Source organism: Lontra canadensis, unplaced genomic scaffold (assembly GCF_010015895.1).
Source record: "Lontra canadensis isolate GAN:19392208 unplaced genomic scaffold, GSC_riverotter_1.0 scaffold78, whole genome shotgun sequence".
Lineage (NCBI taxonomy): Eukaryota > Metazoa > Chordata > Mammalia > Carnivora > Mustelidae > Lontra > Lontra canadensis.
The window spans coordinates 8,249,862-8,276,017 of NW_022631072.1; the positions used below are offsets into that span (position 1 = coordinate 8,249,862).

Here is a 26,156-nt window from a genome sequence, read left to right on the forward strand (position 1 = left end):
CAAGTTCTTGACCAGGTGTGTGGACATCTGTCCTCTTCGCGTTTGTTCCTCATCATGCCCTGTGGGGGCTGCCCTTGCCCACCTAGCAGCAATTTCAATTCTGTGGCCCCATCTCATGTACTACACAGGTGGACCTGACCGAACCTTATTAATAAGAATATACCATCCAAGGGGAGCTGTAGCTTCGACCTTCCTCAACTCATAGCAGAATCCTTACCGGGACCTGGTGCTAAGAAACCTTTCCTCCTCAGAGACTGCTGGCCCAGGAGGGTCCCAGCCAGGGCGAGCTGCTTTCTTTGTGTTGTTAAGACTTTATCTTTGGTGACTGAATTCCCATTTATTTTGAGAAAAGCACTTAAGCCTGGGACCTTTTGATTAGGCAAATTGCAAAGATGCATCTAATATCCTATTTTATATATTTTTTAAAGATTTTATTATTTATTTGACAGAGATCACAAGTAGGCAGAGAGGCAGGCAGAGAGAGAGGGGGAAGCAGGTTCCCCGCTGAGCAGAGAGCCTGATGCGGGGCTAGATCCCAGGACCCTGAGATCATGACCTGAGCCGCAGGCAGAGGCTTTAATCCACTGAGCCACCCAGGTGCCCCTAATATCCTATTTTAAAATAAAGAGGTGTAAATTGTAAGACCACAAAAGAGAGAGAGAGAGAGAGAGAATCTTTCATCTCCTCCACCCACCATGAATGCAGTGAGTGGTACTGGTCTTGGTGTTATAACCAGGGAATCAAAGTATCAAGGAACTTCTTCTGTCTTCCCAGTGTGCTTTAGTCTTTACTGTAAACCAAGCTCTTACCATGAAGCAGCAAAGATTACCTCTAGACATTATCCTCATACACTCAAATAGATTATTGAAGGGAAAACAACAACAACAACAAAATGAGCTTTGGGACATACATTCTCTATAGTATTTACTTCATCTGTGTTCCCTAGAAAGCATGGGTCTAAATTTTGGCTTTGGGACTGAGCTTAAGCTAAATATATAGTATTACTTAAATTTAGTTCCTTAATAATGAAAATTTTGGTGTCTGGCTTGTAGTATACTGTGGTTTTATTTTTGTTTTTACGCCCTCTGAACTGCTCAGGAAACTGCGATTTAGTTTAATGAATTATTACGGCTGTTTACTGTTGATACGGTGGTTGACTTTTGGTAGTTTAAAAAATGTAACCTATTAAGGCTTATAGATTTATGGGGCCTACAGGAGCTCTAGTTTTTGCTTGCCTCTGATCTTATTTGCTTTCCCATTCTCCTACCTGCATCAGAGTAGATATTTCTCTAAGGGAAAAGAATATTTTAAATTAATAGTTGCAAAATCATTTCTAGGGAAACAATAAGATAAATAATTTTTCCTGTGTGGTAGAACACAATAGAGTGGTAGAGAGTGAATTTGACCTCTTTCTCTGCCTACGCATGATAAAAAGAGGAGAAAAGAGGTAAGTTTTCATGACATGCTCTTTGCAAAAAATAAAATAAACAAGTAACCAACTTCTGTATAATTTCTTACCATAGATAAAATAGATTGCATCATTGTTTTCATAAAACGAATACATAATACATAATTCTGCAATATTGTATGTTCAATTCCTGAAAGTCCCATGTTCTTAAGCATAAACTAAAATGTAAGTTGAACGTCATGTGGAGTTCCTGTTCTTCATTTTAGATTAATTGGAATTTAAAGGCAATTTAACATGTATGTGAGATGGATCCCTGAATATAATACTAACTTTCATTTGGATGATTCTTATCCCATTTTATGATTTTTGTCTAACTCATCTTCCTACATAACTGTGAAGAATGGGGGGAAGGATTAAAAATTCTGACGTGTATTTATTGAAACATTATACAATGAACAGAGAGGGGAAGAGGATGGAATATAGTCACAAAATAATAATCTAACTTCTATGTCTGAAAAGTATCCAATCAACAGTTTGGAAATGTTACTTTACAAAGAAAAATCAATATTATATCTTATTCAGAAATATTAAGTGTTATTTAATAAATATTTAACATTAATAAATAATACATAATATTAAATAAACATTTCTTATTATTCTTATTCAGAAGTACTATTTCAAATGATTAGCATACTTGTTCAACAGGCTAAATTAAATGAACAGTAATCTGAGAAAAAGTTTGCTTTTCTTATTAGACACTATACTGAATACTTTCAACATTACTTTTTTCATACATTAATTTATTTGTTTCCATTTTTAAAAGGCCAGGAAACAATTGTGAGGCAGTTGTAATAGAGAGGCTAAGCACAGACTTCAAATCCTGCTTCTTCTATTTACCTGCTGTGTGACCTTGGCTATATTGCTTAACATTTCTGTGTATCACTCTTTGTAAAATGGATGCTTATCTTACAAACCAATTGTCAGAATTAATAAATTAACATATATGACTTGTTTAGAAGCATGCTTGGAAAATAATAGACCTCAACACATGTCAAGATAATTTCTAGGAAGCTTGCCTTAAGGAAGCTTGCATTAAGATGCACATTTGGGAGCTAATAGATTTGTTTGAATCTAGAATTCAGGGCTTTAACCAAAAGAAAGAAAAAAGCTTTTTATTTCCTAGCATACATTTTATCCATATAGGTAAAACAACAGTAAATAGGTAAGATTTAGAAATCATATGTTAAAATTATATTTCTCTAAACGAAATTCAAGAATAGCTTGCAATTGATAATGTCATTTCATATATGATCACATCTTATCTCTCAGGGGACAAGCTGCTAGACAGACGAAAGGACCATACTTATAATTATTCTTATAATTACTATTATATATTATTATTAATTGGAACATAATGCATTACTCTGAATAGAGTATTCGATGATTCTTCTATTTCTACCTAAAACACACCTTGCTCAGAAAAGGATTCAAGAAGTATCTTGTTAATGGTGCCCTTTTCTATGATGATATGAGTCCATTTTGAGATTGCTTTTTTGTATGTCTCTTAATATTCATGAATAAATATAAATCTGTATTTATTTATTCTTGGTATATTACTAGACAGTTTGCAGGTTCAACTTCATGATATGATTTGGGATAGGAGAGGAATTCAATGCTTACAATCAACCAAAGAGTGTTTAATCAGTACCTCCCAAAGCCAGTTAAGCATCTGCCATCGGCTCAGGTTTTGATCTCAGGGTCCTGGGATAGAGCCCAGCAGAGCGGGCTCCCTGCTCAGTGGGGAGTCTGCTTCTTCCTCGCCCTCTGTCCCTCCCAGCCCCCTGCTCCTGTGTGCTCTCTCTCTCAAATAAATAAATAAAATCTTTTAAAAAAGGAATTCATCTATATGCTCCTTGAAATGTGATTACTCTTCTAAACTTAGTATTTCTAGTTTCAGAGACTTCCTTGAGAGACTGATTTGATTTTACTCTTGCTTACAAAGATAGTACCACAATTTATTGGCCACTATGCCAAACTCCTTGTTTGCATTTTTCTACTTAATCCCTTCACTGTGGTTTTCACTGTGATTGTCCACAATTTACAGGGAAGGAAATGGAGGTCACAAAGGTGATGTCACCTGTTCAAGGTCACACAGCCATGAGTACATTGAAGAGCCAGAATGAAATTTAGCAGGTGTGACTCCACCCACCCACAGCAGCCAGAACTCTGCTCGCTCCTTTCCACTACCTTGAAGAGTCTTTTTTAGCCTGGGCTGAAGTCTAAGGCTTTTAAATTTTATTTACCTGCATTTAGTCCAGACTCTTTCCTTACAGGGTTTGGACAACCCAGTCTTCATTTCCCACTTACATGGTAGAAGTCTTTTGTGGCCTTACATATCCTCATCATATTTTGGCTAGCATTAGTTTCTTGTTCATATACTTTGACATGTGATAAATTAATATATATTTTGCATAAAATCATGCACCCTCTTTCCAAAGGTCTTGCCATTTAGAAATGCAAAAGTAAAAAAAAAAAAAAAAAGACAATGATTTGCTTATTCCTTAGAAAACGGTTGCTATCCAAAATTAACAAGGCTTTTCAAGATGGCTGTTTAATAGTTGCTAAAACAATATAAAATTTCATTTAACATCTGTAGTTCAGAACTATAATATCACATGTTCATATTTTTTTTTTACCTTTCAATAATTGTGGCTAGCACGCATATGTTTCAGGCTAAAGGAGTATATGAAATGTCAAATAGATCTATATCAATCCTATGGCTTAGAGGAAACTTCTTTTTAAATACCCTGAAACTTTTACGGAGGAACTCCATGTCACCAAAGATTACATCAACAAAACTTTCAAAGAAATAGTCTCTTTGGGAAAGAGCTCATTTTTAATCTTCAGCTGTGGTTCTGTTAACTCCCCCAGTTGAAATAAATTGAAGTGGTTACCACCTTTTTTATTACAAAAAGGAAGTGGTTCTTAACCTTGGCTGCATATTTAAATTTCATGGGATAGATTTAAAAAATAAACTACCCTTGCCTGGACCCCATGACCGTTTGGAGTTCATCAGGGGTGTAGTGTGGGCAACACTTTATCGAAGTGCTTCTAATGAGCAGTTAGAGGTGAGAGGCATGGGAAAAAGTCAAAGGGGAGGAAAGCCCATCTTCTCCTCACCAGCACCAAGTGTCACAGAGTTCATTACCTTCTTGTTACTTTATACACCTTAAAACTGCCTTTAAAAACCTTCTGGCATGAAATTCTTCTAATATTTTGCCATGACACTTGAAAAGAGCATGTAACTTTAAGATTAAGAAAGACGTGCTGCAAGGACAGGCTAGTTCTGATCGGAAAACCAAAGGGTCTGGATTCTGGGGAAACTTCACTTCCCATTGATTAACCTTGAAGAAAGTGGACAGCCTCTCTGGTCTTCAAATTTGTTCCCTAGTCTCATGTCACCTTTCAAGTTCTTGCAGTCATCAGTGGTTTGTCTGAGATCACTCAAAGTCCCACAGTTTTTAATCATCTGAGAGAATTTTATTTTATTTAATGTTCCTAAAGGGATTCTTAAAAAAAAGTAATGAATGCTATCATTTCCTTGAAACTTGATGAATTTTCCTGTAAGCCAAAATTTTTCATACCTCTGGAAAAGGAAACTTCTATTCTTACTTTCATATAAACTCCCTCTTCAGTATTCAGGGAAGTTGTTTCCCGCTGAAGCCCCAAAAGCCCTTAATCTTCCTACTCATTGGGGCACAGCTGACCCAGCCAAGGAGCTATTCTCTCTGGTCCTGCCATATATACGGAAGCCTCAAATCCGTGCTCTATGTTCTTGGGATAAATTTCAACTCCTGTGTCATTCTTGGTCACCATGAATTTCCTTCATATCTTCAGCTAACTATGGCATAGAACATCTAACTCTTTTTTTTTCCCCCACAAGACTGTCAATATTTTCAATTCCCTTCTCAAAATAGGACCTTCCCAAGATTTTCTACATGTATAGTCATCCCTGAGTGCTTCAGAGGTCATAGTCAAAAGGTCAAGTAGTTTATTTGTCAATTTTCTTCATAGATGTTTACATAGTCCATATGAAAATAGCAGTAAGTCACTCTTTATTACTTATATTACACTTCTCAAATTTGCTTGCTAAAGAAGAACAGGAATAGGCATTTCTCATGAGGAATGCACATGAGATGAAATGTACTTGGCAGTAAGCAACTGAGAAAACAGCCAATGATGTCATCTATGCATTGCATCTGGTCACAAATACTAGTGACATAATTTATAATAACCTTTTACTTATTGAAAATTGCCCGGACTCCTGCTGTGCTGTTCCTTTAGAAAAGCTGGTTGGTATGTAGTGTTTAATTAAATATTTTAAAGCCATCCTTTTGCAGGCCTGTTCCACTTTAGCTAAAGTTATGACAGCTTGTCTCTGTTGGTTTAAAAAAAGAAGGCATAGTTTATTGCCTGCTTCTCTCGTGCGTGCGCGTGCGCGCGCATGCGCATGAGGTTACAGAATATTAGTGTTAAGTAAAATAGCCTATTTTAGAGATGTGTGAAGGGTAAGTTTGAATGTGCTGTTAATTTAACGTGTTGTCAGTGTACATAGTCTAGACATGAAAAGGAATAATTTGATGAAAACATCCATGTTTTGTATTATAATTATTTTAGCAATGATGAAGTATTATTATTGGAATAGAACAACGTTTTTTCCTTCTCTGCTGCTTTTTTTTTTTTTTTTTGTATTATGGAAACTTCACAATTTGAAAGAGGCCGCCGCATAACTATAGTCATCTTATCTATATCACCTAAGCGAATTGCTTTTTCCGCTATCTAATTTATACAAAGAACATCTCCTTGCTCGGTATTATAAACCATTTTATTATTTTCTTACACTTGTTTATTAATCATTTTGCATGTCATCCTTTGTCATCAGGAGGGAAAAAACACGTTCAATTTTTTCTTTCTTTTTCCCCCCTCTTATGCGCTATTTTAAGATTGAAGACCTACATAACAAGGGGGATGAAATCTTGCTTGAAATAGAGACAAATTATTCTCAACAAATGAAATTGTAAATTTACATTTCATTTTCTTGCACAAAAATTCTTTTAATTCAATCTTGGAAAAACACACACATTTTACAGATATGACCTATAAATTTTTCCTTTGACTTTCGTGAGTGTTTGGCAATAGTTCCCAGATTTTGCCAACAATTTTAAAAAGACTGCTTTAATGATCTAATTATTACAATTTGGTAATTAGCTAGAATAGCATTTCAAAGTGCTATTGATATGACTTGTTTGAGCTAACGAGTATTTTAGAAAATAGACTAGAGTCACAGAGATCCTGGTTTAGTTCTTGTCTTCACGTTTACACTTAAACTTTGGACTCCTGAGACATGCTGCTTTTGCGGTTCTGTCCCAATCCAGAATTCTCAAACATCCCTGACAGCTAAACTAGAATAATCTTTGGGAAAATCTCCCCTCAAGTTCCTATGTTTTCAGTCATTAACAAAAAAGAAAGAAAAATGTTAAAGGTAGCGAGAACCGTCCAGTGCTTACAGCTGGTTTCAGCAATTTCAACTTGCGCAAGACCCGTGTTTGTGAAAGCAACTCAAGAATCTTTGAACAGGATGTAATCAACCTCCGATCTGCTGAGAAACACTGCAAAAATGATTTCCCCTGCCAAAAATAATAATGTCGTTTACAAGCAGCTCTTCCATGTCTGAGGAAGAACTAGCCCCACGTGTGAGTTTATGCAGGCTTCAGAGGAGCTAGCAAGGAAAAGGGCAAATCCTGCCAATCCCATGCTAAAATACCCCGTATCAGAACCTGAGGGAAGCTGTGGCCCATTCCAAAGGTGCTGGCAACATCCAGGAAGATTCATATCCACAAAAATCCAAACGGTAAGTGACCCCAGACAAAGGGATTATAATTGGCGGCCATTCTGTGCTGTCCCCTTCCCTCTGTAACCAAGCTGCCCTGTTTTGTGAAGGCAGAGCTGTCAAATATCTTAGTCACCAGCCCCAACCCAAATCTTTCTTTCTTTTTTTTTCTTTCTTTCCTTTTTTTTTTTCCCCCCCAAAATGTCATCTGGCAGCTTCCCTTAAAGGACATCAAGAGCTCTCGGGAGGGAATATTCCTGAATGATCCTTTAGATAAGTTTCATCCCAAAAAGCCCTGCACCTACCTCTCTGTCAAGTCTGGGCTGTTCAGTCCGCATGGGCTGGATGTGAAAAAAGACCCGGGATGATGGCTTCTCCGAATTTACCAGAAAGAAAGGACCTGGGATGCTTGTCCTTTAAGTGTCTCTAAACATGGTTTGCATAGCTGGATCTCTGCTTATCTGTGCCTTTCGGCTTTCGCTTCCATACATGGATCTGTTCCCAACAGTAACTGCAAGCTGTGGAAAAGCAGCTATCTGGCAGCAACCCGCTTCATCCAACACATGGACGATAAAAATACACATCTAGAGATCCTTCCAGCCAGGCCCATTTCCCGCCCCGCCGTCCTGCCACGATGCCTTTTTGGAAAGATGCTTTCAGATTGGCATTTCTACTCCCCAGACGTTTGGAACATAACCGCTCTCCCCCTGATTCCCACATAGAGCTTTTAGGATGTGGGTTTGCTTAGCTTTATGAAAACAGAGGCACAGTTACAGTTCCTGACCGGGATTTTCATGCTTAAAGATTTTAGCGATAAGATACGTACAGGACCTGCACAAGGTTTAGTGAATGAATGAACATATCAATGAGCGGCTGAACAAATGGACAGTGTGTGTGAATGAATGCATACATATGTAATGCATTTATTTAGTTAAGAATAGTTGTTAACACTCTGAAATCTTTGTCTTAAGGATTGGGTAGGAGCAGAAGGTCAAAGTAATCAAAATCGCTAAGACAGGAGAGGCCAGCCTCTTCCTTAAACAGCTTCTCATTTAGAATATAGCAGCAGTAAGCTACCATCTAGCATATAGCGTGAGATTTAGAAAACTTCTTTTAATGTTAAAGAATGTAAACTTGAATGGAATACTAATTGCTACATTTGTTAACTGTGGCTGATACTTTAAATGTGACCTAAATTTTAAGGATAGAAGTTGGAGAAGGAGAAATTCGGCTCTGGCTAATAAAGATATTGGTGAGAGTTACTCCTTCAGAGGGCGGTGGAAACTTCACTTAGCCTTCTTGTTCCTGGAAATTGGGTTTTTCTGTCTTAAAATTTCTCTCTCTTTCTCTTTCTCTTTTTCTTTCCCCTGTCTGTTGTTACTCTTGTGTGTGTGTATGTGTGTGTACATATATATAAAAGAGAGAGAGAATTTCCAAGTAACATTTTTCTGTTCACCATTTTTTTTGAGTCATGTTAAAACTCTTACAGAGTCTCTTGTTTGAAGAAGAAGAAATTTGAGGTATACAAGTTTAATTCATTTTTGCATACTGAAATGGAACTAATTTGCTTAAAACATTCCAGAGGAAAAGGGAAAGGATAGGAGAAACACGGTTGGCAAAATGATAATCGTCGCAGGTGGTTGAGTGCTCAATAGGGGACTCATTATATTACCGTCTCTACTTTGTGTATGTTTTTAAAATTAGAGACCCCAGGGAATAAAGTGAGGGTTTCAGAGGGGAGGGGGTGGGGGAATGGGGTAACAGGGTGATGGGTATTAAGGAGGGCATGTGGTGTGATGAGCACTGGATGTTATACACAATCACTGAACACTATATCAAAAATTAATGATGTACATTACATACAGTGGCTAACTGAACAAAATAAAAAAAGAGATTACTTAAAAATAAAATCTTAAAAAAGTAAAGAGAAGAGAGAAGAGTGCAAGATAGATCTATTAATGGTGAGTTTGAGGAATTCTAGATTTGCATAATCTTTGTGCAAAGCACTAAGGCCAGAACAAGAAGGGGCAAGTTGTTTGTTTTTCTTTCATTCAGAATATTCTGACATTCAAACCTTCCCTTCTTCCCCTTCAATCAGACATACCTATGCGTGTGTATATACATACATATATTCCATATAATAATGTATCTTATGTTGTATATATCTATACAATGTATTATATATATGCATAATAATATATTATCTATATAATATATATCCTATATAACAATAAGGTGTAACTAAGGAAAATTAAGATATGGTATTTTAAAAGTTGACCAAATGTAGTTTAGTGATGGACATGACAGATGGTGACTGTACCCACAAGCTGTTCAGGACCCTTTTTTCCCTTCCTTTTTTCTGCTTTAGAAATCTGAATGGGGGGCTGGGTAGCACCTGGGTGGCTCAGTCAGTGAAGCATCTGCCTGTGGCTCAGGTCATGATTCCAGGGTCCTGGGATTGAGCCCTGCATTGGGCTTTCGGTTCAGCGGGGAACCTTCTTCTCCCTCTCCGTGTGCTCAGTTGCTCTCATTCTCTCTCTCTCTGTCTCTCTTTCAAATAAATAAATAAATAAATAAAATCTTAAAAAGAAAAGAAAGAAATCCTAAAAGGAAACTCTTTTTTTTTTTTTTTTCCTTATTTCCCCCGCACTGTCCCTTACAGCTAGGGACAACCATGTAACAGGTTTCTGGCCACATAGGTGTAAACAAGAATCCCCTGAGTGACTTCAGGAAAATGTTTATTTATTAAAAAGGGACAGATTCAGCTTTTGCCCCCTTTGGCCCTATACCTCTTCCATCTGTTTCTTTCTCAGACAACAGGCTTGACTTCTGAAATTGTAGCAGCTTCTCAGTGGGCAGGAGGGGACAAGGAGGAGGACAAAGGCCTGTGAGATGAGGAAGCTGGAGCAGACAGACAGATAGAATTTCAGTTCTTGACAGTGTCACTGAATCGCTGTAACAATGAACTACCCACCCCTGGACTTCTTGTTCTTCGAGAAAAAGAAAACCAGAATTAATACAAAAAGTGGATTTCATCCATTTTGAGAGATGAGGCTTTTGTGGAGAGTTCTTGGGGTTTTTTTGTTTGTTTGTTTTTGTTTGTTTTTCGGTTCCACGTATTTTGATGGATGATGGTAACATTCAAAATCAAATTCTGATTTTTCCCCCTCTGCCCTCAGCACTGTTCAATCCTTCCCCAAACCATTTAGGATAAAATATAAATTTCTTAGCTCAGTTCTCAGATATGTTTCAAAATTTATTTGCAGTGCAGATCTTCATGTCATCTCTGGTCACCACCCACCAAGGTCCTTTCATTTCCCCAGCCTTGAGTGACGGCCGTGTGTGTGCAGCCTGGCCAGGTAGAAAGCCATGGTTTTCCTCAGACTTCTTGTGCTATTTTCCTGTGACTTTTCTTTCTGCACAGAGCACTCTTCATTCTCCTTGAATTTCAAGGCTCAGGTCAGCAGTTTTTTCCTCTGGGGAGAGGACCCTAAACCTTCCCATGTTGTTCAGGTTCTGGAGCACACATCGTACAACCTTTCCACTCTACCATTGTGGGGTACCTGCTATTTCATTGGTTTGCTTTTCGACTCCGTTTCAAGTTCTGTACAGTCAGAGAACAGATTTCATTTGTACTTGTATTATTAGGACTTAGCATACAATAGGTATTCAATACAATATTTAAGTGAATAAATGACAAAATAAGTGGATCGGCTAATTATTCTTGATCAGAAAGATAAAGAAAGATGTCATGGATCCATTGCATGGCTTTGAATGAGACTCCTCGGTCTCGAAGCAGGGTTAGAATTGAGACAGGCATGGACCAAGTAATGAGTACATATGTCCTGAGTTCCTGTGTGAATAAATGGGTGAATGAGAAAGCAGGAATTCCCAGTGGACAGAGTTTGAATCATTGCCAAGAAACAAGAATCAAGAAGTCAAGCAAGAATTTGTTTGACTCATTGTGAGGAGCCCATGTTGGCTGAGGCTTGGAATGGACAAAACCCGAAGGACCTCTAGTGACAGGCTTAGCATGTTGGTTTTGGGTAAGTTAAAGGGAGAGTTTGGGCACAATCAAAATTGTGATTTTTTTTTTTTTTAATGAGATTTAATTTTCCTTCTCGATGAGACTTGATAATAGAATACTACAGCTATCTTGAAAGCAAGTGTTTACTGAGACAAGCAGGTGGGTGGGTTCTTACTCGGCAAGAAAATTCTTAATGTCTTCTTTGTTTCTAAAGGTACATCTTACTTTCTAAGTCAACTATTGAATACATTAGAAGAGGAGAAGTAAGAGGAGGAGAGGTATGATCTCCCATCAGAATGAAGTGTTGGGGCTCCACCTAGTTTAAAAATTAGTCTGCCATGCTTATATGATCACTTGTATTTTAAATTCTGCCCAGAGCATTGAAAAGCAGAATCGTTGTGCTCAACATAACAGACTGCATCTAGAAGGTCTCTTAATGTAATTCTAATAACCCTATATAAGAGGAATATTTAATTCATTTGGTATTTTCATTGTTAAAATATTTGATTATTTGCATCATATATCACATGTCAAAACATATATCATATACATGATTTGGTGCTTTGAAGTCATCAATAGCACTTTGGCTCTAACTGAGCTGGCGATATCCAGGGAGATGATTTTAGATAAATTCGTCTCATTTTGACTCTCTTCATAGGGCTTGATTTTGCTCTTCTCTGCCATTTGCAAATGATAGGCCCTCTTGCCTCTGTTTCTTTCTAAACTCATGTCCCATAATCTGCAAGAAAAATTAAAAAAAAATTTTTGTCTTCCAATGTATGAGCCCTTGAACAACAGAATAGAAAGCCCAGACTGGTCTCATATTCTCTGGGCTTTAAGTTCTCAAGCTCTTCATAGGTGTCCAGTGATATTCCTTTGACTTTATATGGAACTTAAGGACCTCCCTCCAGGAGAAAGCACACAAGTTGGGATAGCCATAGTTACTTGAGAGTTTAATTCTATATCTCATTAAAAAACAAAACAAAACAAAACAAAGGAAAACAAGATGTAACAGGATTCAATTATTTTTGTTCTTTATTGAAACTGTAGATTCTCCTTTGAAACTGGATTGGAATATTCTTGACTCCAGGCCATCTAATCTATTTATAGTACCTAATTTTGATATTGTATTCCCAAATAAATTCCCAAGTAATGTTTCTAAATAAATAAATTTTTAAAAAAATATTAAGGACATTAATCTACTCAGATTCTGCTGTTATTAGGTGTGGTTTTTTTTGTCATCAGATACTATTTTAAAAATCTGTGTTTAAAAACCTTTACTAATTATAATAGTGTATCATTTAAAGTCTATTCTATCTTATTCTATCTTCCCATGTAGATAGCCTAGTTAACCATGATGATGTCCTCGGGCTTATCTCTATAGAGCAGGCAGAGACATTAACATACAATGAAGAAGTTTTTTGTTTCGTTTTTGCAAATGTTTCATTCAGCTATGGGCAGAGTTTGAAGAGATGAGCTGAAACAAGGGTAGAAATTTCAACATATTTTTATTGTAATTGCTGGACACCTGAGTAAAGAGAAAATGTTGTAAAGCCATAGCATTCTGTCCTTCTGGGACCCCAGCAAACATGTTTGAAGGAGAGGGTGATTTAAAGGCACCGATGAACCAGGAATCATCCTGTCAGGCTAATAGGAGGCAGACTTAGCAAGGTCAGTGAAGCTGGTATGGACTTGGAAGGACTGAGCTGTGAGACTGTAGGAAGCATTTCTCCAAACACACTCAACCATTGGTCCAAAGAAAAGTCAAGAGACTTTGCAAAAGTACATTACTATGCATTTCTGAGGAACTAACCATGTCCAGAGTCTCACACAGCCACTGGAAGCCATAAAGTCTTGTATACGTCATGTAAGCCAGTCACAGAAAAAAGCGTGGCAAGTGTTTAGAAAAATGTCCAGACATTGCAGGGAGATCTATATTTCTCCAAACCTGAGCTTATTTTATTTGCAATACTTTAGAACTACCTACAAGCTACTTTGATGAGATTGCTTTCTAAAGGCAACTAGTTCAGTAAATCTCTCTGCTTTCCTCCAGTCTTTTCATCCTGCATGTGAAATTTCAACCATGATGGATGGAGAGTCTCTGGTCCAAAATCTCACCAAGTTTCTTATCCACAGATACAGGTAAGTGGAAATGGCAGTTCTCCAACTCCAGCATTACTCATTGTGATTGGTTTTTAACTCATTGCAGAGTCAAATAACACTGGTAAGTGTAATAAGATGTTTCAAAATATTTCTGTGCTTGTTCATCTGCTTGGAGGACACAAAGAGGCAAATCTTAAAGCAATGTGTTCTGATCAAGAAACAGCTGGCAATGACAGGAGCCTGATAGGGAGCAATCAAGAATGGGAGGTTGATTTTGAATGAGATGTTTGTCCAACTGTGAGATTGAGTGATTGCAGCTGAGAATAAGGGCAAACACAATCGCCAGTGGCTCCAGGTATGAAGTTATTGAAACCAGACAGGTTTCATATCTTTATCTGTTGCCACGTTCACATTTCACCCATAGATTGCAAGACAGTGGAGGAGGAGAAAATTGCTTCAGTGTATTCTTATTCTTTTTTTTTTTTTAACATTTTATTTATTTATTTGACAGACAAAGATCACAAGCAGACAGAGGCAGGCAGAGAGAGAGGAGGAAGCAGGCTCCCTGCTGAGCAGAGAGCCCGATGTGGGGCTCGATCCCAGGACTCTGGGATCATGACCTGAGCTGAAGGCAGAGGCTTTAACCCATTGAGCCACCCAGGGGCCCAGTGTATTCTTATTCTTAATGACAGCTTCTGAGCTGTCATGATTTGAATTTACAATGACAAAAAAGCTCCTTCAGAAACAAGTAACAATATATTCCAAAGCCAAATTATGTATGGGACAGGTAAGACCATTAAATGGTCTTGGGTCTTGGATATACATTGGCTCTGTAGCCTGCCATCAATTTTTATATTGGTTGTGCTCTGTTTTCTTGACTTGTATAGCTATGGGCAAGTCATTTCATTCTTCCTGGTTCCTAACAATGTCATTATTTTATTGAGATAGATCAAAGGAGATCAAAGGAGCTGGTCAATAAATATGTGCTGTTGACTAATCTGTAATTGCAACATTTTATGTTTGGATGACACTTGAGTTTGGGAAATACTTTAGCATGCCCAATTTCATTAAACTTCACTTCAACACCAATATATTGTCTGAAACGTGTGTCTCTTTAAGCCTCATTACTTCAAGGTCATACTTTCTTTATCACACAAATACATCACAGACACATAAAGAAAGACACATAGCCATGTAAGAAAAATTCCCCAAACTTGGGGCACCTGAGTGGCTTAGTTTCTTAAGTGTCTGCTTCAGCTCAGGTTTTGGTCTCAGTGTCCTGAGATGAGCCCCAAGTTGTCTCTGGTTCTTGGAGTCTGCTTCTCCCCCTCCCTTTCCCCCTCCCCTGCTCTTGTATGCACTCTCTCTCTCTGAAATAAATAAATAAAATTTTTAAAAAATTAAAAGTAATAGTCCCCAAACTTACGCTTCATGCTTTGTTTAGTATATCTAACAACATAATTTTTTAAATAAAAATCTTTCTCCTGCTTGTATTACAAAAATGACCACTTGATGATTAATAAATCTTTCTTTTCTTTCTTTCTGTAAGGCCTAGAGGGAGCCAATAACCACATGGAATACAAACAGGAATGAAATAAAGTTCTTGACCTCAATGAGATTGAAATTCACTTACTTCTTCACCCAGTCCTTCCCAACCAGCATTCTCATTAGACAACCTCAGAAAAAGAAAAAAGAAGAAGAAGAAAAAAAAAAAAAAAACCCACTTATTTTAGAACCTTGGGAGTCAAGCTGGAGCCTGGGCAGCCTTTCCACTTGTTGGAACTCCTTTGTCGATGCTCAGATGTACAACGCTCTTTTTCATCTGGTTGCTTTTATAATGCAAAGGGCAGAGGCAAATTATTTGGAGTACAATCAGTGGGTCCAGGGTATTGAAACACTCCTCTTCATGACAATGCCAAGTTACTTTATTTGTTCATGAAGCACTTGAAAAATGAGAAAGAGCCTTCAAGAGAGAGCAGAGAACAAGTTGGCTCCCAATGCTTTCATTACCAAAAGAGGGTGTTAAAATGCATAGAAATGTTAAATCTCTCCTAAAAAAAAAAAAAAAAAAATCAATGAATGACACATTCAGTTAGAGCTCACTCAACCCTGATTTCACAATCACAGGAGATCTTAACAGGGAAATGGTTCGGAAGTATAAAAAGTATTTTAATTTCACCTGCTGAGTGTTAATGCATTTGAAACATTAGAGGGGAAGCTGTTGAAGGGAAATAGATTATCTGTACCGCCACCTACACTCTCTCAAACACAAATGATAATGTATGTGTATGGAAGGAAGTCTGTTCTGAGGAACACTACTTTTACTGAAATGGGTGTGTAGGCTTAAAAAATGTCAGGTCTGACCATGAGACAGAAGTGTAACACCACTTGTTGGTATTCAGAAGGCATTTTTCTTTTGAGGCTCCCAAAGCAATTTATGGGTGTAACTCAATCTTTGTTGTTGTTATTTGGAATCTGTTAAGATTGGTTACATGTGCTTTCATGCATCTAGCAACCTGGAAAGTGACCAGGTCTCAGGGTACATGAACCTTTTAGAGATTTAACTTCTTGTTAAGCCTGGCATACAAGAAGGTAATGACCCCTAAACCGAGGTGACCCATGGGCAGTGTCTTCATGGACGGTTACTCCATGGCTGTAGGGACGTCATTCAGAGCCCCAACCCCAACATGGCCACAGTAGCGTAATGCTCTGCCTAGTGACAGATTAAAAGTCCCAGCTCCTTTGAAGGTCCAGTGTCCACACCGAGAAATGGCAGAGGGTTTGTTCCAAAATGAAACTCTGGTGAAAAGGCTGCATCGGACTTTCTAACATCATCACAATATTTTAATTTAAAAAAATGTTCTATTTAGAACATTTATGTTTCACATCAATATAGTTATTTTGGGATTGAGATGCCATACTAGAGAACCATTGGGTCCTTATGATATTAGGATTTATGCAAGAAAGAGCACATTGTTGCCATGGGGATCAGTAAATAGTCTTGATCTGAGACACTAGCTCCCATTGCCAAGACATGGGTGGGAGAAGGTGGTTCCCACAGACTCTGTTTGCTCTAGACTAAAAATATAGCATGATTTCTATTAAAGGGCAATTAAAAAAAATTCTCGGTGATGTAGCCTAAAAGAAGCATACCCTATCATTTTCAGAACAATTAAGCAGTGAGCTCACTATCTAATACTTCAAGATTGTATTTGTATGTGATATTAATTATGTTCATTCTCTGTCACATCAAAGGTGGTGTTGCACCAGCAGCTTTTCTTAGTTCTGTTCACAGGGTCTTAAAAAAGAAACGGTTTATGGAGATACATGTATTAGAGACATAAATTACTTCCTTTTAAGGGTTACAATATAAACTTAGCACTTTGAAGTTAACTCTTTAAAGTCATCGTTTGGCTTTATGAGATATTGCTCCAAATGGTTGTGGTGAACGAGAATTCTATTTCTTCCAGTTTTTAGGGCCTTTGGTCAAGAAAGCCAAAACATTAGAATTTTTTCCCTAAAGTTTATTATTACATAATAGGTCGAGATATCTATAAGGAACCCTTGCATTCATAAGGTGTTGTAGAGTTTGCAAAGTGATTTTACCACCAATCATTTTGCCCAATGTCCTTCACAATCCTGTGAGACAGGCAAGGTTTATAATTAGGTAATTGTCTCTTTTTGTATAATGAGATGGCAGCATAAAAAGTTCAAAATGCAGGGCACCTGGGTGGCTTAGTTGGTTAAGTGGCTGCCTTTGGCTCGGGTCATGACCCCAGGATCCTGGGATGGAGTCCCATATCGGGCTCCCTGCTCAGTGGAGAGCCTGCTTCTCTCTCTCTCCTTCTGCCTGCCACTCTGCCTACTTGTACTCTCCATCTGTGTGTCAAATAAATAAAAAACTTTAAAGAAAAAGTTCAAATGCTTGCCTAAAGCTAAATTAATTGATAATATGTGTTAAGACTGAGCTAAAGGTCTCAAGATGAAAAAGACTCTTTCTTCTCTACTGTGGTATTAAGGAAATGATACATTTCATCGCATACAATTCATCCTATAAACTCTATCATTCCATCATCAAGACTTCTGGATTTAATTCTGTGACAATCAACACTAAAGTAATCATCTTAATGTCTAAAAATTTTGTTAAACTAAATAGCAGTTAAGGAATATTATTCATTGGTTGGGGCAGGCTATCTATTCACAATCTGTGTAAGGGTATTTATTTTAAGAAAATTTGACACACATGGTAAGGAACTAATTTTCAGTTCATACAAATTCTGCCAAAATTAAGTTTTATTTTACCACTTGGAAGGTAAGTTTCCTCCTCTTCCTCCGCCTATTTCTTCTTCTCCTTCCCTCCCTCCCACATGACCTCTTGTAACTTGTCAAGCTTCGTAAGTTTTGCACAACTTAACCTATCTTTTTACATTACTTTGCTGGACCTCAAGATAGCACAGCCAGGATTACAAAATTATTATTATTCCTCGTGCTGTCTTCCTCCAAGGTATGTTTCTTATATAGAATATTTGTTGGGCTGTTTTCAGTTTCAAATGAGTATAATTCATCAAGGGATCAACGTTCTCACTAGAGAACTAAAGTATATGCATTTTGAATGACTGCTTCTCAGAAGTTCTAAAGCATGTTTTCCTCTTCTTAAAAATTACTCCTTTTCATGCTGTCTCATTCCTCCCTGAACATCATTTTCAAAAGGACTCAATTTGGTAAGAATTTCTCTTTTTTCAGCTGTCCCCTGGGAGAGTCTTCTGTTGGTTCTTACTACCCAGGTCCCATCGCCATCCAGCTTCCTTCTCATCTTACCCTTCTTTCCTATGAACCACCCCCATGACTTTCTACAATTTTTATTTTCTCCTTAAATTATAGAGTTGGCTTCTTAGGTTTGTCACCAGAGAATCCTGCTTGCTATACAAGAATGAAAAGAAAATGTTAAAATTAATGCTGTTTCATTGTTTGAGCAATACTGTAAAATAACCAGATATTTTTGTCATCAAGCGTTATTTACTACAGCAATATTATATTTCCTCAACTCACTAGCATTTCTTTACCAAGGTATGGCACATTTTGCTTGAATCTCACATTGCTTTTCATAGGTTGTGCTTACTCCATTTTGGAGGAAGGAGCCCATATGAACTAGATCTGTTCTCGTAAGCTCCCTATAGTCTTTATACTTGGAGCAGTGGTTCCCAAACTACATTGAAATCATCTGGGTTGGAGACCCAGTCATTTGGATATTGTACCACTTATGAGGCTCATGTAGGAGGCAGAGAAACTGAAGTAGTGCCCAATTTCTCTAGGTCAAGGTAATTTCTCTAGGTCAAGGACAAAAGTCATTCAGCTGCTTCTCTAGTCTCAGAATCTGTTTGCTCTGCTAACTGAACTACCCTAATCAGATCAATAACATCCCTTATCTGCAGTGGGGCAGGTAAGAAATCCACTCCAAAGGGGCAGGTGAGTTGCTTTTCCCTCCTACATGCTGCCTGCTAATGTGAATCTTGGCATAATAGACACTACTTGGCAAAAAGGTAGGTGCATCAAAGTAAAAATCATGTTCTCAGTGGTTTCATTGATTTCTGACCAAGGCTTAGATTTTCCCCATTGACAGTCATTATGAAGTCACTGGGAAGAGGTGCCTTCCTATCTTTTGAAATCTTGAGGAGTGAAGATTGGAGAGAGCAGGGCAAGACCATTGACCATCAGGGTCCCTCTTAGTTCATGTCTCCCGCTTCTGTGGATCTATAGTAAACACAGTTCCCTGGAAGCCTCCATTCAGATCAAGACCAGAAAATAGGCACAAGCATATTCAAATTCATTCTTATCAATTATACATAACTTCCTTCTCTTGATTAGTATGCTAAGGATGAGAGGATGAGAATTTATCGTGGGAAAATAATTGGGTTGAAAGCTTATTTTCTCTAAGTCCATTCCTCATCCTCTGTTCTCCATGTCAGTCATCATGACAACCATTTGCACAATCTCTCAGATTTACAACCAAGCTTCCAGCTGATCTCTGTGCCTCCTGCCTGGAGTTCCTCCTGTGTCCACCTCACATCGCATCCAATATGATCCTTCCTAAGCTTGTCTCTGATTGCATCACTCTGCTGATTTAAATCTTGTGGTGGCTTTGCAGAGCTTTGTGGTTCCTCTCAAGTTCCCTAGCTTCTGTACATGGCCTGGTACCCCCACGTGCTTCTTTTGGCTCATCTTCCATTCCAGTCCCACCATTATCCTCTACTCTGGTCCGGCAAATTCTTTGCCTCTGTTCTCAAGAATTTCCCAGGTGTCATTCTTTTTACTTAAAACCTTCTCATTTTTTTTTTCTCTCTACCCATTGAATTCCCGTTCTTCAAGACCAAGCTCTTGAAAAGGACTCCTTCTGACTTCTTAGTAATGAAGATTTTTTTTTCTCTGTGTCTAAAGCCCCCTCAGCAGCTCTTTAACACCTGTAATAGGAGATTATATTTGCTGGTTCATGGCTCTGTGTCTTCCACTGGGTGGAAGTAGTAGAAAGCAATCAAATTTGCTTTTAGAATTCAAGAAGAAATTGAACAAGTCAATAAAGGAAATAGATACATGATGTAAAGAAATATCTGAAGTTTCCCAGGAAGGCAGACTTGCAAACGCACTTTCCCACAAACAATCTCTCATGGCTAAATATCTCCTTTTGCAATCTCATCTCCAATCTTTTCATACTGCTGAAACTGTACTTTTCAGGCCCAGCCTGCTGACTCTCCCCAGGACTCAAGGTGAGGCTCATTTCCCTCTGTAATAAACATCGATTGGGTATCATGTACTCTTGCTTAATCAAGTGATCTCATTTCCCTGAACCAATTAACTCAAAATTTCTGTCTCTTCTGATATGTTTTTCTCAATTAATTAGAAAAGAAAGTAAATTCCCATTAACACACCTGTGTCTAAACATGGAAATCCCTCAACCACAACTAGTTAACATCCCTGCCTCGGGATGCTGGTAGCACATTAAGCCTTGGGTGAGAGCTACAGAGTCTGATACCTGAGGGTGAGCCCCAATCTTCCTACTTGCCGGGTCACCTAGGGTGTGCTACCTTGGGCTCTTTTCGGGAGAGTTGTGGATTACAAGCCTCTTCCATGTGCAGTTTTGATAGTATGATGGGATGCGATCTGGAAAGCCTCTAAACCTTATCTAGAACATAGGTCCTCCAGAGATGAGACCTAATTATGTGGGTTACTATGAAGAACCGTCCAACTGATATTGAATATACCTAATTGCATTGAGTTTTATACTCCTAGGTCATGGAGTTTTCAATATTTTAAATCAAGTTAAATAAAGTATACAGGACAAGAGTCTCTAAGTTGTAGAGAGTAAAAAGGTATTTTATTGGAGCTACCAAGACATTATAAAAAATGGGTGTGCCTATCGAGATCACAATTTCTTGATTGGAAAGCTTATGGCTACCTTTCAAACACAGTTGTGGACATAAAGGTGAACAACAGCGGAAGATTCAGGCCTGAACATTCGGCTATATTGTCCTCCTGTTGGCGCACTTACTTAATTTTGGGCATCATTCTTCTGTCATCCCCTTTCTGAGTCCTCCATGTTCTTATTTTTGCTCATATTAGGCCTACATCACCATTGAAAAGGCTTTATTAGACTCCATTGGTTTACTGAATTCAATCTCCCATGGTTTTCTTGTGTAAATCTTTTCTTTCTGATCAGATTATTCTCTGTTTGCATCACTAGATCCAACCTTTTTATTTTTTTTATTTTTTTCTATTTCCTGCTTAGTGGCCTGGAAGATTGACCTCAAGAACATAATCACTGGGATTTCCTTGCCCTTTGGCTTTCAAATGGGCTCAGTCCTTTAAGAGGCTCTGGAAACATATTGATGCCTGAGAGAAGAGCTCGGTTGGTACATTAGATTGCTCCTGACACTGGCTCACTCCCTGCCTGGCCATGGTTCTGGTGGTAGTTGCCTTTCTTATGACCACGACTGCTGTTGGACAGACCCACACTCATAGCTGCATTTCTCAGGAGGCTTCATTAACACTATTCCTTCCCCTTATCTTTTTGAGTTTAAGAGTGGTAAAGGCTTCCTGATATCAGAGGTCCTGTGTGCTTCATAAATTCTTGTTGGACCCTGAACCCTGCCCTTTTATCTATACAAAGCCCCTTAATAAAGTCTTTTTTCAGTTAAGTCTCTCCTTTGGAATCCGCCTGATTGATTTTCCATGTATCCTTAGTTCCAAGAAAAAGATACTTGCCTGCTGGTAGCTAACTCCAAGGACTTACAGAGAGTGAGGGGATGAAGTGACTTATTAAGTAATGACATTGAGGTCTATAGTGGTTAAATTACTTGTCCAATGTAATTTAACATTGGCTGGTCAACTTTTGGGCAATTCATTCAAATATTTATTGAAACATAGAATTAGTTGGGCAGTGGAGATAAAGATAAAACATTGTACCTGCCCTTAATAATCTGTATTTCAGTGTAGGGGAGAGATAAACCAATATTTAAAATGTAGCAGGAGTCAGGGAGCCTGGGTAGCTGATTGCATTAAGTCTGACTCTTGACTTCAGCTCAGGTCATGATCTCAGGGTCAGGAGATCAAGCCCTGTGTCTGGCTCCATGTTAGGTGTGGAGCCTGCTTAAGATTCTCTCTTGCCCTGTGTGTGTGTGCACCCTCTCTTTCTCACTCTCTCAAAAAGAAATAAATTAATTAAATAAAAAATAAATAAAAAATAAAAATATTTAAATACTTAAAATGTTAAAATGTAGCAAGAGTAAATGCCCAATGCTAAGAATACTAAAGTAAGAAAACCCAATTTAATTTAGGCCTTGCAGATGAAACCAAAAGATGAGGTGGGAAGAAGATGGTTCTTTGAGTGGAGGGTAAAGCATGCCATGAAATTGTCTTCTCACGCCATTTTTCTTGCAGCAGATCTGGTGCTGAGAGCCTTCTCCAGGCAGCATCTGTTTTCTCCTGGACTGCTGCAATGGGCTTCTATAAAGTAGTATATGGCCCATGATTCCCATCCTCTGATCCACCCTCTACACTGTGGTCAGAATATTCTTTTCAGATACAAATCTGAGACAATTCTCTCCTTAAAAATATTCAGTAACTCTCAGTTTTCCTTAGGATTAAAAAAGCAACTACAGTTAATAAGTACTTATGTGGACTGGTTTCTTCCCCTATCACCAACTTCATCTCTGGCTACCCACCCCTTCTCTCTTTTCGTCCTCACTTCTATAACAGTGAGTGCTGCTCTGTGGTTTAGCTTTCCACAGTAAATTACGCCTAGTTCACTGCCATCCAGAAGCAGGTGATCCCCCTGACATATCACCAGAAGGTCAATAGTAACCTAACAGCACATCACAGTGCTTATGTCATACACCTCACTTCATCTCATCACATAGATGTTTTATCATCTCACATCATCGTAAGAAGAGCAATGGTGAGTAGAGTACAGGAAGATATTCTGAGAGGAACCACATCCCCATAACTTTTATTACAGTACACTGTTAAAATTGCTCTATTTTTTTTTAAAGATTTTATTTATTTATTTGACAGATAGAGATTACAAGGAGGCAGAGAGGCAGGCAAAGAGAGAGAGAGAGAGAAGCAGGCTCTTTGCTGAGCAGAGAGTCCGATGTGGGGCTCGATCCCAGGACTCTGGGATCATGACCTGAGCCGAAGGCAGAGACTTTAACCCACTGAGCCACCCAGGCACCCCCCAAATAGCTCTATTTTATTATGAACTATTATTGTTAATGTCTTATTGTTAATGTCTTATTGGGCTTACTTTATACATTAAACTTCGTCATAAGTATGTACTATAGGAAAGTATATATATAGGGTTAGTACTATCTGCAGTTTCACACATCCACTGGGATTCTTGGAAAGTATCCCCACAAATAAGGTGTACTGCTCTGTGACCTTTTAGGTCCTTGAAAATGTTGTTCTCCTCTCACTGCTGGACCTTTGCATATTCTGTTCCCTAGTTTTAAAGGCTCCTCTGAACCTCTTGCCACTTATTTTGTAATTTCTATAAAAACTTCAAGCATTAGCTCAAAAGTCACTTGCTTGAGGAAGCTACCTCTGAAAATCCCAACATAACAACCTACAACTCTTTGCAGCGTCACAATTCTAATGAAGTTAAATATGTTCATTTTTATATTTTTCACCTTTTGAGAATGGGTATGATTTCCATTTCTTCACCGCCTTATCTGCAGAATTAGATCCAGTGCTGTACTGATGGCAGGAGTTCAATAAATAATTTTTGAATGAGTATGGGAATAATTATAAATGGCCTGGACTCCAGGAAGGCATTGTGCATTAGGGGAAAGTGCACCTACGGGGGAGTATGATAAATGAGGCTGGAGAAGACTGCAAAAGCCAAATCTTGAAGGGTCTTAAAGGCATGACAAATCCGGACTTATTCTTGAGGTGATAGCAGCCATTAATTTTTATTTTTCTAAGCTCAGATTTTCAAGTTTGTTGACTGCCTGAAGAGCAGATTGGTACAGAAAGAAGCTGGAGCCGGAGCAATTAAGAAGCAAATGCAAATATCCCAGGGACAAGCATACGCCAAAGTAGTGTTTCTCAAATTTGTTGCATATTATAATCACATGGACAGCTACTAAAGCCCACAGAGGCCCACGCTCATTGAAGTAGAAGAGCTCATTGGGCCTTCATATTTTTACCAGGGCAAATTTCCCCAGGGGACTCTGAAAGCCATACATTTGAGAGCCACTGAAGTAAATTTAAGATAATGAGATGTAATCTTGATAAATTTGAATGAGTTTTTGATGTGGGGAATGGGTACAAGTAAGGAGTCCCTATTAACTTTTAAGTGATGAACTACAATGGCTAGTTCTGCCATTGCTAAAATGCAAAGAGATGATCAGGGTTGCATCTTTATTAAAGAGATTAAAGTCAGTCTTTTCTCCTCATTTTATGGGTGTTGATGTTTTGCAAAATCTATCCCAGTTGGTCAGTGACAAGCTGGGGTCAGAATCCCTCCTGACACGATAAAAGGGATTACTATGATAAGATCTTAAAAATACCAAGTGATAGGTTACATGCATCTTAAAATATATATATATTTTTCCCATCTAAGTTGTTGCTTCACTGTCAACTTGATTAATCTGTGAAAGAAAACATGTGAAGTTCACTGTAGTGCTTTATATTTCGGTAATGTTAAGTATCTGCTCCTTTGTTGCCAAATCTTTCATGATTCACAGAAGTTTAGTGTTAGCACCCAAACTCTGGATAATATTAAGTCTTGTGAAAGATCAACTGAGAAAACATTTCTTCATCATCCGACTTTAAAGAGGTACCACCCACACACTAGTGTGGTGTTAATATTTGCTGATACTTAATAGTACTACTGAAATAAAAAAAAATGTATTGCAGATTTCATATTAGTTCGGCATCTTTATAATGCCTGGAAAATGGTAGATTCCCTGGAATTTGTACTTTACGCGTAAATGTAAGACTGGGCAATATCCAGGAGCAGCAATCAGGAAAGATCCAAAAGATGCGATGGTCTGTGTTGTTAATGTACCTGTGCCTAACTTCACCACAAAATACGGTAAGATTTTACCATAAGTATTTTAGATTTTAATCTTAATCTTTGGACATTAGATCTTAATCTTAGATTAAGATTTTATGGTAAATAAGATATTAAAATGTCCCTCTTTTGTCATAATGACAGACAACCTGGAACAGTACAAAGGACCTGAGTTCTAGTCCAAACACATAACCAACTGTGGGACCTTGAGATCTTTTAACATTTTGTGTGTTTCAATTCCTCAGCTTTTAATGATGGGAATGGCTAGTTTCTAAAATTAGTTCTTCTTCTGGTTCTACAATTCTGAGATTCTGGGTTCTATCGACTGAGCATCTGTATTGTTTTTAATAGAAATGTGATTTCATCTGGGAACATCTGTTACAGTTTATAACATATTTTGCCAAGTCCTTGACCTTAATTATTCATAGGCATCAGATGTTCCTTCACGGAGTCTACTCTGCATCTTACTGAAGGAACATCAGTTACGCTTGTGTCTTGAGTAGTGTCAATCTGGCTCAAAAAATATGCCAAATTTGCTAACATGATCATTAAATGACTTCTTAATTAAGATTGTCAGTATCACCAGTGATATAGTTCAGAGCTATTTTAGCATTAGAAATTACATAAACTACTCATTTACATTTTTATTTTTATACTTACTGCAAAATAAAAGTATTTTTGTCAAAGGCGTCATACTTTTTCCAAATAAACATGGGTTCTAAAATAATTCTGTGACATACATACTAATTGACTAAAGATACTGCTGTTTTATTTCCTCTAATAAAGCAATATTCCCTTACTAATAATTATACCTACTTCTATTATTAACTTAGAAATGCGTTTCTTTGAGCTCAAAATTTTATTTTTATGATTTCCTGGCTATAAGAAGAGTTTAGTTTGGGCCCTAAGTTTTGGGACCCCAGTTTTTTGCTTACTTGAAACCAAGGAGATAGAGGATAGGTTTGTTTTTTTTTTTTTTTTTTCCAATCTTTGCCTTTACTATTTGTTCATTAAAAGAAAAAGTACGGTCTTCTATGGTTAATTATTAAACCAAGGCAAATCTGATTCCAAGGGGAAGAAAGGATAATAAACAAAGAGAAAACGACCCATTAGAATCAGTGCACTTTGGTGCTTTGTCTCTCTGTCTCTATTTTCCAGTCTG

The 26,156-nt window shown here is 37.9% G+C and overlaps 1 protein-coding gene and 1 long non-coding RNA gene across 3 annotated transcripts in view; one reads left to right on the top strand and one right to left on the bottom strand.

Annotated features, from left to right (window-relative positions):
• The window catches only part of SLC8A1 (solute carrier family 8 member A1), a 374,640-nt gene extending 366,834 nt beyond the window's left edge, over nucleotides 1-7,806 (bottom strand). Inside the window, exon 1 of one of the 2 annotated variants that reach the window (XM_032881999.1) lies at nucleotides 7,604-7,806. In XM_032881999.1, the coding sequence (XP_032737890.1) occupies nucleotides 7,604-7,636 (33 nt within the window). In that variant the 5' untranslated portion in view covers nucleotides 7,637-7,806. The remainder of the gene's footprint in view (nucleotides 1-7,603) is intronic. The other variant, XM_032882003.1, reaches the window with a different exon arrangement.
• Nucleotides 7,043-15,606, top strand: LOC116881876. Its single transcript, XR_004385507.1, has 3 exons — nucleotides 7,043-7,319; nucleotides 13,379-13,467; nucleotides 14,978-15,606. It is a non-coding gene; the product is annotated as an uncharacterized LOC116881876 (long non-coding RNA).
• Nucleotides 15,607-26,156: the final 10,550 nt, after the last annotated feature.